Source organism: Chenopodium album, chromosome 13 (assembly GCF_948465745.1).
Source record: "Chenopodium album chromosome 13, dcCheAlbu1.1, whole genome shotgun sequence".
NCBI lineage: Eukaryota > Viridiplantae > Streptophyta > Magnoliopsida > Caryophyllales > Amaranthaceae > Chenopodium > Chenopodium album.
The window spans coordinates 39,300,144-39,315,600 of NC_137846.1; the positions used below are offsets into that span (position 1 = coordinate 39,300,144).

General features: G+C 34.7%; 1 protein-coding gene across 1 annotated transcript; it reads left to right on the top strand.

The window, feature by feature from the left end:
* Window positions 1-6,200: 6,200 nt before the first annotated feature.
* On the top strand, window positions 6,201-13,891 carry LOC145576637 (persulfide dioxygenase ETHE1 homolog, mitochondrial-like). Its single transcript, XM_081634360.1, has 9 exons — window positions 6,201-6,685; window positions 8,716-8,844; window positions 10,327-10,434; window positions 11,433-11,567; window positions 12,337-12,378; window positions 12,505-12,564; window positions 12,667-12,720; window positions 13,191-13,215; window positions 13,353-13,891. Exons 1-9 carry the CDS (start codon window positions 6,428-6,430, stop codon window positions 13,442-13,444), a joined length of 903 nt encoding a protein of 300 aa, XP_081490486.1. The 5' UTR covers window positions 6,201-6,427; the 3' UTR covers window positions 13,445-13,891.
* The last annotated feature ends 1,566 nt before the right edge of the window (window positions 13,892-15,457 follow it).

Sequence of the window (15,457 nt, forward strand, 5' to 3'; positions counted from 1 at the left end):
AAATTTCCGGATCCACCTTGGGACATCCGGATTTTTTGGGCGGATGTCCCTTTTCCATTTTTTTAATATTAATTAAATTACTTTGTTTATTTTATTTTTGATTGTTGTTGTGATTATGTTTTTGATAATTTGAGTAATTAGTAATAATGTTATTATTGTTTTGTAATTAGTGCATCAAGTTTTTTTTATTATTAGTATTAATGTTGGTGTTGTTAATTATATTATTTTTTTTTTGTTTTTAATTAATTAAATTTATTGACTTAGTCTTCTTATTATTAGTATTATAATTTTTAATGTGGTTATTAATAATATTTTGATAATTTATATAATTAGTATTAATGTTATTATTGTTTTTGTAATTAGTGTTAATGGTATTAACGTAATAATTATTATTTCGTATTATTTTGTGAATAGTGATATTATTAGTTCTAATATTGTTTTATAAATATTATTATTAATATTATAAAAAAAAACATAATGTCTTAGACCATTGTTTTGTTTAATTTGTATAGGATTTGGAATCTGAAGACGGCAGTGACGGTCTGAATTATAGTGGGAATTTCGTCACGAACACGTTATTTCCAACGTTTGAGGATGCAGTTAAATGGGCGGATGTTGTTTCCATAAATCTGGGATTTGTTTTGGTGAAATCGTCTTATAAGAAAACCAGAGATGGTCGGCCGTATCGATATTTGAGATGTGATCGGTCACGGAGGAGCAAGCCGAGAGATTTGGAGAACGCGATACGGAAGGACACAAAAACCAAAGCTAATGGTTGTCCTTTCTACATCAAGATATATTATGAAGTTACCACTGACAGTTGGAAGATCCGTGCGAAAAATGATCACACCGAGACACGTAACCACCCAATGATTGTGTATCAAGAGGGTCATCGTAAAGTTAGCGGATTGAGCCCGGGTGCAAAACAGGTTGTGCGTGACATGACAAAGTCCAAGGTTGCGCCTCGTAACATCATGGAAACTATTGCAGAGAAATTTCCTGATGCTCATCCAAACATCAAGCACATTTACAATTGCCTTGAGGATGGAGATGTCTGAAGGAAGAGGAGTTGTTCAGCAATTTCTTCATTTGGCGAGAGAGAGTAAGTACATTTACTGGGTCATGGCCGATGATCTCGACGTCCTGCAACATGCATTTATGGTGCACCCAATCACGGTCAACATACTCCGCACATACCCACATGTAATAGGTATGGATTCTATTTACAAGACCAATCGATATGGGATGCCGTTCTTTGAGATAGTAGGTGTGACACCGACAAACCGACAAACCAGAATTTTCTAGTTGGTTATGTTTTCATGCGCAACGAGTGCACAACTAGCTATCGGTGGGTGTTGCAAAGATTAAGGGAGTTGATAAGGTTTGATAAAGAGTCATCAGTATTTTTGTCAGGTCGCGAACTTGGGCTCTGTGCGGCTTTGAGAGGAGTGTTTCCAAGGACATCGCATTTACTCTGTCGATGGCACATTTACAAAGATGTGGAGGCTAGGGTGACGTAGATGTTCAAAAACAAGAAGATTGGTAAGAGTTTTAAAAATGGCAAATGGAAACGTATCATAGATGCAACAACCGAGGCGGAGTATGATCATGCTCTAGCTACCATGAAAGCAAGGTGGGCAAGTTATCCGGCAGTGATTCAATATGTTGAGGGAACATGTCTTTGTCATAAAACCAAATTTGTGACATATTAGACGAACCAAATTCTTCACTTTGGTAACACGAGCAACTGTAGAGTTGAGAGCCAACATTTAGCAGTGAAGACGTGGTTTGAATCATCCACAGGTTAGTTGTTTTACTATATTAGTTGTTGTATTTACTTGGTAATTGTAATTATAATAAAAAATTATAATGTTTTTACTAATCTGAATCAATGGCAGGTTCTTTGGATACCGTATGGGCCCGAGTCCATTGTCTATCGGTAATCGAATCATTGCAATTCGTAATGCTTTGGACGCATCAAGATCTAAAATTGGTGAGATGTACAGACAATTGCCACTGTCACGTATAAATGGCAAAGTGTCTCAACATTGCTTGAAAGGTACTTCATGAGGAGACGAAAAGGATGCGGGATTTGAGTTACCGGGTTTATGAATGTTGTGGATGTGCTATGCGTGTGACCCATGGTGTACCATGTGCTTGCCAGATACATGATTCGCTAGTTGCACAGACATGCTTGTATACCAGGCAAATTCATTCTTTTTGGAAGACTTTGGTTATTGGTGATGGTGTTAACATTCCGGAATTGGTTAACGATTCGACCAAGGAGGCTGCACATTTTCGTTCCCTGGTTGATGAAGTCATGGAAAGTGATCCTGCTATACGTCGAAATGTATATTGCATCATTGAAGAGGAGCTGCATCCGGATCATACATACCTTGAAGAACCACATGTGAACCTCAACGTTCGTGGTCGACGGAGGAACAATGACACCAGGCGTGATCAAAGTTATTTCGAGCATGTGAACCATCAATACAGTCAACGTGGTGGTGACCAAGAAACAGGTAATATTAAACAACTATTGCTTTTAAAAATTAAATGTATTTCATCTTGTAGATTTACTAATAATTGACTTTTAATTATGTGCATCAAATCCGTGTGACATTAGTCAGTGCAGGTATTTGCACCAGCTTCCGGGCCCGATGTTGCCGTACATAACGTCTTGGAAGGATGTCATTGGTGATGGGAATTGTGGCTTTCTTTGTGTGGCCGACTTCTTCTTTGGTGATCAGGTGCAATGGTTTGCCGCTCGGGAAACAATAGCCAACGAGATCGTCGGTCATCCTGAGTTGTACGAACGTATTTGCAGGATTGGACGACTATGGATGAACATAGAGCGTATTCGATGAGATGGTGGGGCTGTTGGGGAGCGGCATTGGATGGTAACAATTTAAGATTTATTTCTTATTGCTACTTAGTTCAACGCAAGGGTGATTTGTCTCAGTGTAGGCCTAGTTCCAACTTGCTACTACCCATGCATCACAGTGTTACCGCTGAGGGCACGAAACGGGGTCCAGACACCGAGTCGAGAGTTCGTGATTGCTACAGTTGGTGGATCACATTTCATCCGTCTTGACCTTGCACCTGATTCACCTCTCCCGCCAATCGCCGGTTGGTGGACTTAGCACCACGAGGCTAGTATTGATGGATGGGATCAACAATATGAAGTTAGAAGGAACATGTGGGATGCATTAGTTAGGTAGTTTGTAATGTACTTTCACTAAGTTTGAACAATTGTAGCTATAGCTATGTTTAATTCTTAATGTAACTTTTAATGGACTTTCACTAAGTTAGTTAAGATCTTACATTACATGCAACAAAACAAAAAAATTAAAGTGTCCAGTTCTTACATTACATGACGAATAAAAAAGAAATACAAGTCAGTTCAAACAAGTAATAAAAACCACTAATACGAATAAAAAGCAAATCTACAGCCCAATTTTGGACTTCCAGTCAAACACAAGCTGCTCAGTCATTGTCTTAGTTTCACGCGATATGTGAGGATACTTAGCCAGTGCTCTTTGGCGAATCTCCATGGACTAACTCATCCACTGCAAATTAGACAACAACATATTATATAAACAACAATTATTAGAAGTCGAAATAATTGTATAATAAACACAAAAACTTACATAATCCGTGTTAGTTCGCTCTGGTAGGTTGCTTGTAACTCCTGGACCTGGAGATACACGAGGGTGAGAAAATCTGTACAGCCACTGCATGTAACCAGGCGCAACCGTAGGAGCTCCAGCACTAAGTCTGGTGAGGGCACCTAAAACTATCTTGCTAAATCGTCTTGGTGCCGCAAATCTCAGTCAACTCATCTAGAGTCATATCCATGGTAACCGAGCACGCGTCTCGTAAGACGTCCGTGCTAGGCGTAGTGGTAACCATCTTACCATCGACACGTAGCCCAAGAATGTTGTACACATCGTGCAACATGATCGTGATCTCCCCAAATGGCATATGAAATGTGTTTGTATCTGGCTACCATCTCTCAACAAAAGCAGAAATCAACGGCCAATCAAGTTTTTTAAACATCAGCCCGGGTAAGTGAGACAACCAACTGCCATCAATCAATTCAAGGTTCTCCACTGATTGATGACCTCGCCACTGAACCAATTCAGAACACAACTTTGACCTACTCAAACACCGCAAAACATTTCGCTCCTGCTCGACCCATATATATGACGCCACGTGACCACCAAAACTAGGGATAACAGTCCCATCCTTGGGACCACCTGGCATCGGCTGCTGCACTAACCATGTCTCTGCAGAGCTGGTAATAGGCTAACTCGATTGACCACCTACAAATCTCCCATGCTGACCCCTATATACCATATGATAATCCTGAGGGTCCGATTCTTCATCCCGATCACCAGCATGACTAACCGAGTCTTCGTCCTCCTCGTCAGATGTAGGTAGTCCACCTGGCGAATACATGGGGCGACTACTGCCTGACTGATGGTCTCCCGACCAACCACTACGAGACCCATATTGCTGCTCGTGCTGAAGCGGTGACCCGGTCATTACTGAACGAGATGTCTGTCTCCTAACAGACGCATTCAAACGTCGTGATATTGCATGACGAGCACCAGAACCCTCGATCTACATTAAATAAGTACAAAATCAAAGATTAGTAATAATTACAAAAAATGCTATTTGATTAAAGTTGGACAATAAATATTCATATTAAATAAATATTCATACCGTCACCATCACCAAAAATAATTATAATAATATATTAATATCAACTAATAATAACAATAACAATAATTATAATAATAGCAACAACAACGTAATCCAAGAAAAAACTACAACAACACAACAACAACAATAATAAAAATAACAATAATCATACTAATCATGTTTTTTAACCATAACAACAAAAACAACAATAAAAATAATCACAATAACAACAACAATAACCATAATCACAAAAATCATACTAACAATAACATACCACTAATAATAATAAAAATAATCATAATAAAAATTATAAAAATAACAATAATCATAATAATAATAATATAATAACAACACTAATATCAACTAATAATAACAATAACAATAATCATAATAATAACAACAACAACGAAATCCAAAAAAAAAAAACAACAACAACAATAATAAAAATAACAATATTAATAAAAATAAAAATAATCACAATAATAACAACAATAACCATAATCACAAAAACCATACTAACAAAAATAACAATAATAATAAACATACCACTAATAACAATAATCATAATAATAATACTATTACTAACAAACATACCACTAATAATAATAATAATTACAATAATAATAAAAATAATCACAATAAAAATCATAAAAATATCAATAATCATAATAATAATACTATTACTAATAATAACAATAACAATAACATTACTAATAATTATTCACCAAAAAAAAAAACAAAAAATAAACAACAATTATTAGAATGATTATTTATGAAAAAAAACAAGAAAAAATAAAATAAAAAAAACGGAAATTGGGACTTCCGCCCAGAAATTCCGGACGAACTTTGGAGGATCCGCCTGGAATCTGCGGATCCTCCTTGGTTTTTCCGGAAATTTCAAGCGGATCTCTCCGGAATTTCTGGGCGGAAGTACCACTTCCGTTTTTTTTTTTAAAATTAGAGGGTTACCTGTTCACCGCTGCCGCCAACACCGCCGCCGCCCAAGCCACGACCGTCGTAGGTCACCCTAATTCGCCTCGGATCAACCATCCCTTTGCCTTTTTCTTCAAGTGGTGGTGGTCGGTGGTTGATGATGGTGGTTGTTTTGGTTTGTTTTTTGTTTTTTTTTTTTTTTAAAATTTCAGATTTTAATTTTTAAAACTTTTAGAGAGATAAAATGAGAGTGAATGAGGTTAGAGAGTGAAATATGTGAGTCGTTGTGTGGAAATTCCGTATTTATATGCTAGGGGTAAAAAAGGAAATTCCTTATAAAAATACGAGCGTTAGTATGTAAAATGGGAGCGACGTTTAACAACCTAAGTCATTCTTATTAAAATCCTAATAATTTTGAGATCTGACCACGGAAAAGTGAAAATAGATTTTTCTTGTTTCTTAAGTTATTTTGATTTTTTGTTTTGTTTAAAAAGAAAAAACAAACCCGTATTTTGTATGGAATACAAGTTACGAAGTACGAAGTATTTTTTTATGGGAATACGAAATACTAGAGTCTTTAACTGTTAAACATCACCAACAAATCAACCATCATCCAGGCTCCAGCAGGCTAACACATCAACAAAGTTTCCTTTTCGCCATTGAAGAAGCAATCACCCAGATCAAACCCACCTCATCCATAATCCAATTATTATCACTATTCTCTTTGACTTTAATTCGTTGAAAATTTCATAACTATAAATTAAATTAAAAAAAAAAAGCAAATATAATGTTGAAATTACAGCAACTTAGAATTTCTTCATCTCTATTTTCTCCCAAAAAATTCTGCAATTTCTTTCCTCCCAAAAACCCATCTTCTGTAGTCACCATTACCAAAAAACCCATCTTTAATCTAAGCTCTCAAATGGGTTTTCATACGACGCCGTCTCATGCTTCTAAGTTTCTGTTTCGCCAGCTTTTCGAGAAGGATTCTTCCACTTATACTTACCTTCTTGCTGACGTTTCTCACCCTCAAAAACATGCTGTGGTTTGTTTCTATTTCTTGCATTTTCGCGATCTTTGTATTTTGTTGACTATTATGTGTGTAAAATGTGTAAATTGAAATAGATTAGTTGACTTTAATTGCGAAATTTAAGAATTTTGATGCTATCTTTATAGGGTGATTGAGTGGTATATTAGTCAAATTATGTTGTTGACATAGAATTTTGTTATTATCTGGTGATTGCGAAATTATTTTGGACTAAGGCTTGTTGTTGTGAATAAAAAGCTAAAACATTATCGGCTAATTTGAGGCGAATATAAAATGATATAGTGGGATTTGGTTGATTAAAAATTAATAAAAAAAAGTGAAATGAGAATTTTATTTAGCTACTTTTTGGGTGAAAACAGTGAAATGGGACTTTTATTTGGAGATGAAATGAGTGCTACTAGTGAGGGTTATACTCATGATTTTTAGCAAACATTAAAATCGACTTAGTGGGGTTTGGTGGATTAATATGAAAAAATGGTTATTAGAAAAAAAAGATGCGAAATGAGACTTTTATTAGATTTTTGGGTGAAAATCATGGAATGAATGGCCTTATGATGATATTATATATTCATAGAGGCAAGTTTATGTCAAATTGTCTATTTTCTCGAGACTTGGAATCAAAATTTGTTTCCTTACTCATAATTCGAAATATGATTTTAGTTATAAAAGATGTGAAAGCTACTTGATATGAAGAATGGTCATGGTTCTTTTAGGGGAGGAGAAATGATAAGTTATTGAATCTTTTGAGACGGGAAGAATGAAAGAATGTACTAATTTTTTTTTGGGGTTACCTTTGGATGTGTGGAATAAATACTGTATGAAACAGAGGATATATGTCATTCAAGTGTGGCTTAGAGTGTAAGAATAGGTTTGTGTATATGTGCATATTTCTTATTTTGTGAAATAGTCTCAAATGTTCCGCCTTCTGCGCAAAATCCAGTGTTAAATAGTGTCCATGCCTATGTTAGGGGAGTAAATATCCTATGTCGTTTGAAGTAAATTAAGGGTATACATGAACATATTGTGCTGTAGCAAGATATATTGTGCTGGGGTTACACAAATGCGTTGGTTATAATAGATGTTGAAACTTTTATATTGATTGAGAACTTGATCAATACTGGATAACTTCACAATCTTTTGACTGTGAAATTCGTTTTTGCAATGTGAAGAGCCCATTTTATTTTACACGAATTTTTCAAACTTTTATATAATTAAATGAAGAGAATCTTTTAAAAAAAAAAATGAAGAGAAACAATCAGAAAAGAGTGTGACTTTCTAGTAGTGAAGCTCATACCTGTTACAAATATAACATTGTAGATTGTTTGGCTTGATAGTTGACGCATGATTCTCCTCAGGCAAGGCCCTTTGATTTGAGATTAAGTTTTGTTAACCTGCCCACTATTTATTGATCATGGGTGTCAAACATCAACTTAATTGAAGCATTCTGATAAACTTTAGGCAAATGCATTTGGAGCTTGTTACTTGTAAGCGGCTTAGAAGTTATAATTCTCAACACTTTCATGGTGTCTAAAAATAAATTATTACATGTTACTAATCTTTTATGTGTTTTGCCCTTTTAGATTATTGTTCATGTGAGGTTGTTCTCATCCCTGAAAACCAAATTAAATATAACAAGCTATAAATATCTAATACTTAGCAAAACTCTAAATTCCTCCTACTTTTACTTATTGTATTTGATCTAAAAACCTTGGAAAATTTTATAATTGCATAACCTTTGGAGAGAGTGATCTTGTAGGTCAGCAGCCATCAATGTAGTTGTGTACTCCGTTTAAATATGATCTTGTAGAACTACACTTGTCATTTTAATTCTCTTTAGGCTCATAAGATTGCTTATTCCAAAGTGGAAAGCCTTACAAGTGACTGGTTTATTTCCATCTTATTCCAGTCCATTTTTATGCTTGTGTGGAAACTTCTCATTTGATCTTGTTTATTCCTCAAAAATTATATTATAACCACTTATCACTAAGTCCTTTAATATATTGCTGACACAAGCTATCTTTATGCAGTTAATCGATCCTGTGGACAAGACAGTAGACAGAGATCTTTCCCTCATCCATGATCTAGGACTGAAACTTATATATGCTGTGAACACCCATGTACATGCTGATCATGTCACAGGAACTGGGCTGCTCAAGGTATATGCTCTTCATTCTTTTACCCTCTTGAATCACATGTATTAAAGGTTCATTGCTTGGGATAAATATAAGCTCATCTTGTAATGAATTTAGAACTTGCCTTTCAATGAAAAGTCTTCTTTTAAGAATTATCCATTATAGACTGTTATTTTATCATATTAGCCGTTGTAATCTAATTATAACCATTGTGCACATTCACCCAATTGAATTCGCATACATCCCGAGTTCTACTTAATTATTGTACCAACATAGACCAAGGAAAACTGAAGAAGGAGGCCACTCATGTAGGTACTTTAGCTTTTAAGAGGATAGAGATAGGTTAAACTTATAATTTATAATTGGGTTTCACATATTGGGATGAGAGATCATAGATTCTAAATAAAAAGTTATTAGTATAATGGAATAAAGTAAAAGTGGGTAGAACTTTTAAAATCAGATGAAAAAGGAAAATTAGAACTTAGGAAATTGAAGGTAGTATAACATGAGATTATGCTTTATTATAAATGTTATATAAATGTTTATCATCTCTAATTTCTATGTAAATAATGAGTTAAAATTCTGTAAACTAAATCTGAAGAATTATTTCGAACATTCTTGTACTAAGCCTATGTTCAGTTCAACTTATTTAACAAATATTTGTTTAGTTCATAAATGATCAAATCAAATCAGACCATATCTATTTTTTAATTTGCATTTACTTATCGCTTAATATCTTTAATTCCATATTTGAAACAAATATGACAATTCCAGAGTTGGGAAGTACACTTTAACACGAATCTAATGACATCTCAATTGATAATTTTTTATATTAAGGATTTATGTAATGTCAAATTTAGTCAAATTTGAAATCAGATCAGATTGAATAATAAATCATCAAATCAGATCAGGTGAACTAAACATACCCTAAATGGGTAAAGTGGATCTTAACCAATTTGTCATGTTGCGATGGTTGTGAAGAACACCATGATCAATACTGCAATTGCGACTATAACTACATTTAATTATTTTTATGATTCACTGTTTTTTGGAGACTCAATTCAAGATTCAGTTCTTTGTAATAATTTATGGGGTTCCTTTGATTATAGTCACCAGAACTTATTCAGAAGCCTATATGTGCGTACTGAACCACCTGTACCGGAATTTATATTATTTTTTCAAACACAACAGTTAACTAGATTGATTTTATAAGCTTTCCGATTTCTCATTTGAACCTTTAAAGATAGAACATAAATAGATAGCTACATTTAAAATAATGGATAAAGCAAGTAGTAAACTTAGTATGTAGTGATCAAACATCTTGGGGGTAACGTTTTGTTGTATACTTTTAATGGTAGTGGGAGGGAACAATAGTAATATAGGGCTCTGCAGCCAATAACATAGCCTAAATTTAGTTAAGCGACTGTTTTAAGGGTACTACAGTTTTATCTATAAGGTCGTCTTTTAAATTGAGGAAATTTTGATATCATTTCTGTTTATTTGCAGAGTAAGGTTCCTGGGGTTATATCTGTCATTTCCAAAGCAAGCAATGCTAAAGCTGATCTTTTGGTTGAATCTGGTGACAGAATTGTTGTTGGTGACCTCGTTCTCGAGGTTAGTGTGCATTTTATTTCAAATTTTATCTCATTTGTTATGCTCAAAATTCTCTGATGTTTTTCTTTTGCCATGGGCAAAGAGTGTCTGTCACAGCTATTAATTTCACGGGAGAATGTATTTAATACTGTTGAATTGGGCAGTGGGCTGTCTTTGACAAACTAAGCTTACTGTTATCTATGCTGTAGCTATATAGGTGGATAATGAATTGTTAATCTATGTAAAGCAATACTAGGGGGAATATGAACTGTTAATCTTGCGTAGAGGGGAATGATGAGAAAGGCTCATCATTGTTTTGATATTTTGTCATAGATAAAGATCGTGCACTTTATCCTTCATCTATGTTCAAACCTATATATGAAGCTATTCTATGAAGACAGCCTGAAAACACCAAATCGAAAGCTGATATCTTGAGACTCTTGTTTTTGTCTTTCTAGACAAGAATATTTAAAACCAAAGCTTCTTATTGGATTCTTTTCCTGAACTAGTTCTCTGAAGCAACGCTCGTGACTTTAAACTTCAAGACAATGTAGGATGTCATATAAAATTTTTCTGTACTTTAGGCTTATGTCATGATATACAAGAATTGAATACCAAGAATCTAGATTATTGAAAAAAAAGAAAAGAAAAATTCTTTGTTCAATTTGATGCTTATAGTTGAGTTCAAGAAACAGAGTTTGTCTCACATTATAAATTATTCTGCTCTTATTTAACCCCTATCCAGCATTCCAGCATAAGCTGTTTGGTTTTGATAATAAACTAAAACTTCAATTTTTAATTATGTTTTATCTTGTTTCACATTTAGTGCCTCTATATATTTAATATCTAATACAAGTATTCAGTTTCTTATGCCATATTATGTGAATGCAACAAGCACTGAAGCTGTGCGATGACAGATTGGCTTATACTTTTGTTGGTTAAGAAGCCTTATTATTTTGGTTCCATGGATGTACTGAGAATTTGAACTCATGCTTGTGAATGTGGTACATTTGTCTTAGGTTCGCCCCACTCCAGGTCATACAGTTGGCTGTGTTACATATGTCACAGGAGATGGACCTGATCAACCACAGCCAAGGATGGCATTCACAGGAGATGCTCTGCTGATACGTGGATGTGGAAGAACAGATTTTCAGGTACCCTGTGTGCATGTGAATCTTTGTGCACGTGTTTGACTGCTTTCTTTTGTATCAGCTTAAATATTAGGTGGGTGGTGCATGTAGGATTGTAGGGAAGAAGGGGAGGGGAAGGGATAGAAAACCTGGAAGCTCTATGGGTATAAGAAAAGTAGAAAGAAAACTTAGCTTGATGTTCATATGGCTACTCTATGATAAAACATGCTGTAAGATCATGTTACTTAAGTGACCATCAGATTATTTTGTCTCGTTCTCCTGTATATTGCCATGCTTCTCTTTCTCAATCATTGTGAATATCTGTGGTGTCTTTGTGTTCTTATGATGGTGAAAAGGAAATGGTTTGGGTATAAAATTTGTATCTTTTGAGACTTTGAATCATGTATTGATGAAGCAAGGCTTCCAGTAACAAAATTTCTTTTTTAATGGTAAATTTTACTGAGATGGCCTATTTAGAACTTTGAGTCAAATTCTCATTCTTATCAATGCAAAAGAGTAAAATGGCAACAAATAGAAATTATATAATAGCTGAAAAACTGTTCTTTAGTCCCTTATTGTTTCATATTTCCATGCTTCCTAGGCTTCAAATTTCAGGTTATTTTGGGTTAATTGTGTGGTACATACACCAGCAATAGTAATTTAATTTGTGTTGTTAATCCACGTGTTAACATGAGGAGGAGAGAGAAAATAGAGTTAGGAAAGACACATGCTAACAATTGATCAATGTTGTTTGTCGAATATCTGATCAGCATACAACATTTTTTCTATACAGGGTGGCAATTCAGCTGAGCTCTATAAGTCAGTGCATTCACAAGTAAGAACCTGTAGTTTAAACCATTTTCTTTAGCTTGCATGGAAAATAAAGAGAATTTCACATCATTCCTGGACTAGACTACTTGAAGTTGCACTTAGCTTATTGTTTTTTATTTCATGGATTCAGATATTTAGTTTGCCAGAGGGGACATTGGTTTATCCTGCTCATGATTACAAGGGTTTTACGGTAGGAGACATTGTTGAGCTTTCATATTAATCTTCGTGAAAACCCTCAAACTTTGCAGCTTTACAAGTGTTTCCAATAGCTAATAGTTTATTTGACATTCAGGTAAGCACTGTGGGAGAGGAGAAGCAGTATAACCCTCGCTTGACAAAAGACGAGGTGACATAGCTGAACTCATTTATTTTGTTTTGTCTTCAGTATTCTGCTTCATTGTCTGTAAATCTAATTGTTATTTATGAGGATGCTCTATTAGAGATTGAATAAACTTGCAGCATGAAATTTCTTGTTTTTTATTTTTCTGTATGTTCACGAAGTCATTTCTTCCACTAGTTAATGCTAAATGCTTCTCTGGAAAGCAAAATTTCAATAAATGTCTATCGGGATACTCCGTATAAGATAAACAGGGTTATAAACATTTCTCTATGTTTTTTCATTAGAAAATCTATGGCCTCAATCTCAGGGAATTTTTTAATTGGATCGCCATCCTCTTTTATAAGCTACATTAAGGTTCTGGTTATAAGGGTTGTAACTTGTTACTACATCGCCGCATGTGTTGCCTACTGCTATTTTTCTATGAGATTTGTGTGCTTTTGTTATGCTAAATAATTAGTTTCTGGATCATTTTGCAGGAAACATTCAAAAGCATAATGGAAAGTAAGTACATATTCCTCACATCACATCTTTTCTAATGTTTATTTTCTCACATTCCTCACATCACATCTTTTCTAATGTTTATTTTCTCATGATGCTTGCTATATATTGACAGTGATCTTCCTAACTTATGATTGCAGACTTAAACCTGGCATATCCAAAGATGATAGATGTAGCAGTTCCAGCAAATATGGTTTGTGGCTTGCAAGATCCAGTTCCAACTACACACTGATTTCCCTAAATGAATCGCTGCGAATTGAAGTACTTTCTCATCTTTAAATCCATCAACAAAAATGTGGAATCTCCTCAGCATACGGAGTAATAAATATCAGAGTTGGAGTAGAGAAAACATGTATAGATTAAGTAGTTTTATTGCAGCCAAGTTCAGCGGAAGAACAATAAGAACAATGTTCTCCTTCTCCAAATTGCATGTATGTTTGCAGTCGTGCAAGTTTGTAAATATGAACAATAGTAACTACATAAAAATATTACTCCCTCCGTTTCATATTGTTAATCCCATTTGGAATCTTTTAACTCTTAAAAATTAGAGAGAATCTTCTAAATTTCTCTCTATATATAATAACAAACATAGTCATGTGAGATCTAATTTTATTCGTCTCGATGAGTACTTTATTAATATCTAATTTTTATAATTTTTGCTAGTATGAGATTTAAAATATTTGCGATCAAAGATTTTCATTGATATATGTAAATGGGACTAACATTATGAAACGGAGGGAGTAACTTTTTATAAAAATATTGACAACCACAAATATTAATGGATGAAATTGTGCATTCACAAGCGTGAAAAAGTAGAATTATTGCACTGCATAAAAAAAAAAAACAAAAAAAAGAAAAAGAAATGTTGCAATTACATAAAAATAGTGGAGGTAATTACATTGCACAAATCTGTCAAATCTTTCTAATATAAAATTTTAAATTAAAAGAAAATTTGTCAAAAATAAGTCAATCTTTGTCCGGTTAGCTCAAAATAAGTCAACATTTTAATTAACTAAAAATAAGTCGACCTTTATAAAGTATCTTCTCAAAATGAGTGATGACTTGTTGAATTTTTGGATAATTGTTTATTTCAGTAAATTATGCCACATGTCATTATGTGATTGGTTTTTTTTTTAAAAAAATTAATTAATATTTATTTTTGGTCAGTTGTTATTTTTTATAAAAAAACTTTTTTTTTCCTTCCAATTAACAAACATATCAATCAAATAAAAAAAAAAACTAAAAAATCCCAGCCCCTAGCCACTGCCAACCCCCTCCCCACCATCTCCCCTGCCACTGGCCGCCGTCGGAAATCACCCCCTCCCCCGGCACCGACGACTCTACCCTCCCCCTTTTCCCCACTCACGACATCAATAATCCCTCCTTTTCTCGCTTCCTCACATCCCCATCTCGATACCCAACCCTCTCTCTCATCTTTGCTATGTAGTTCGCCGGAAGGAAGGTTTAGTAGTATCATGCACAACCCACCTCGCGATTCTTGTCTTACTTTTGAGGTCGAAACCCTAGATCTAAGAATTGGAAGTTGAATAGATGATTTGTGGAAAGGGGAAATTGGGGGTTTAGTCTGGAAAAAGTTTGCGAATTTGCATTTTGCAAGTAGAATAGTGGAATACTAATCGTCAAAGTTGCTATGATTAATGAACTAGGGATCGAATTCCTGGCGAACTAGAGAGCAAAAGAGGAGAGAGAGAGAGGTTGATGTCGGGGTGGAGATGTGGGAAAGCGGGAAAGGGAGGGATTGGGGTTGTTGGCACCGGGGAAGGGGGTGGCCTCAACCGACCGCCGGTGGCAGGGGAGCTGGTGGGGAAGGGGGCTGGCAGTGGGTGGAGGGAAGGCCCGGAGTGGCTGCCTGGTTGGGATTTTAATTTTAATTTTTTTATTTAAATTTTTTTTATTAAGTCTTGCATTTGTTTAATAATGTAATTAAAATTAATATATAATAAAGGAAAAATTAATTCTAATATTCCTATTTTTTCCCGGTTTGCTGTTAATAATCCCACCTTTTGATTATAATCTAATAATCCCACTGGGGGTCATTCACTTCTACTGGTCTCTATGGTAGGTTAACATGCCACATGTCACTCTGTGATTTGTCCAAAAGTATATATTTTTAATTTTGTAAAAAAATTTTGGGTTTATTTTTTCCCTTATTCACTTTCTCTCTTTCCTTTCTCTCCTGTCGTTTATTTTTTAAAAGAATCAGCCATCCCCTGAAACTGAGCAC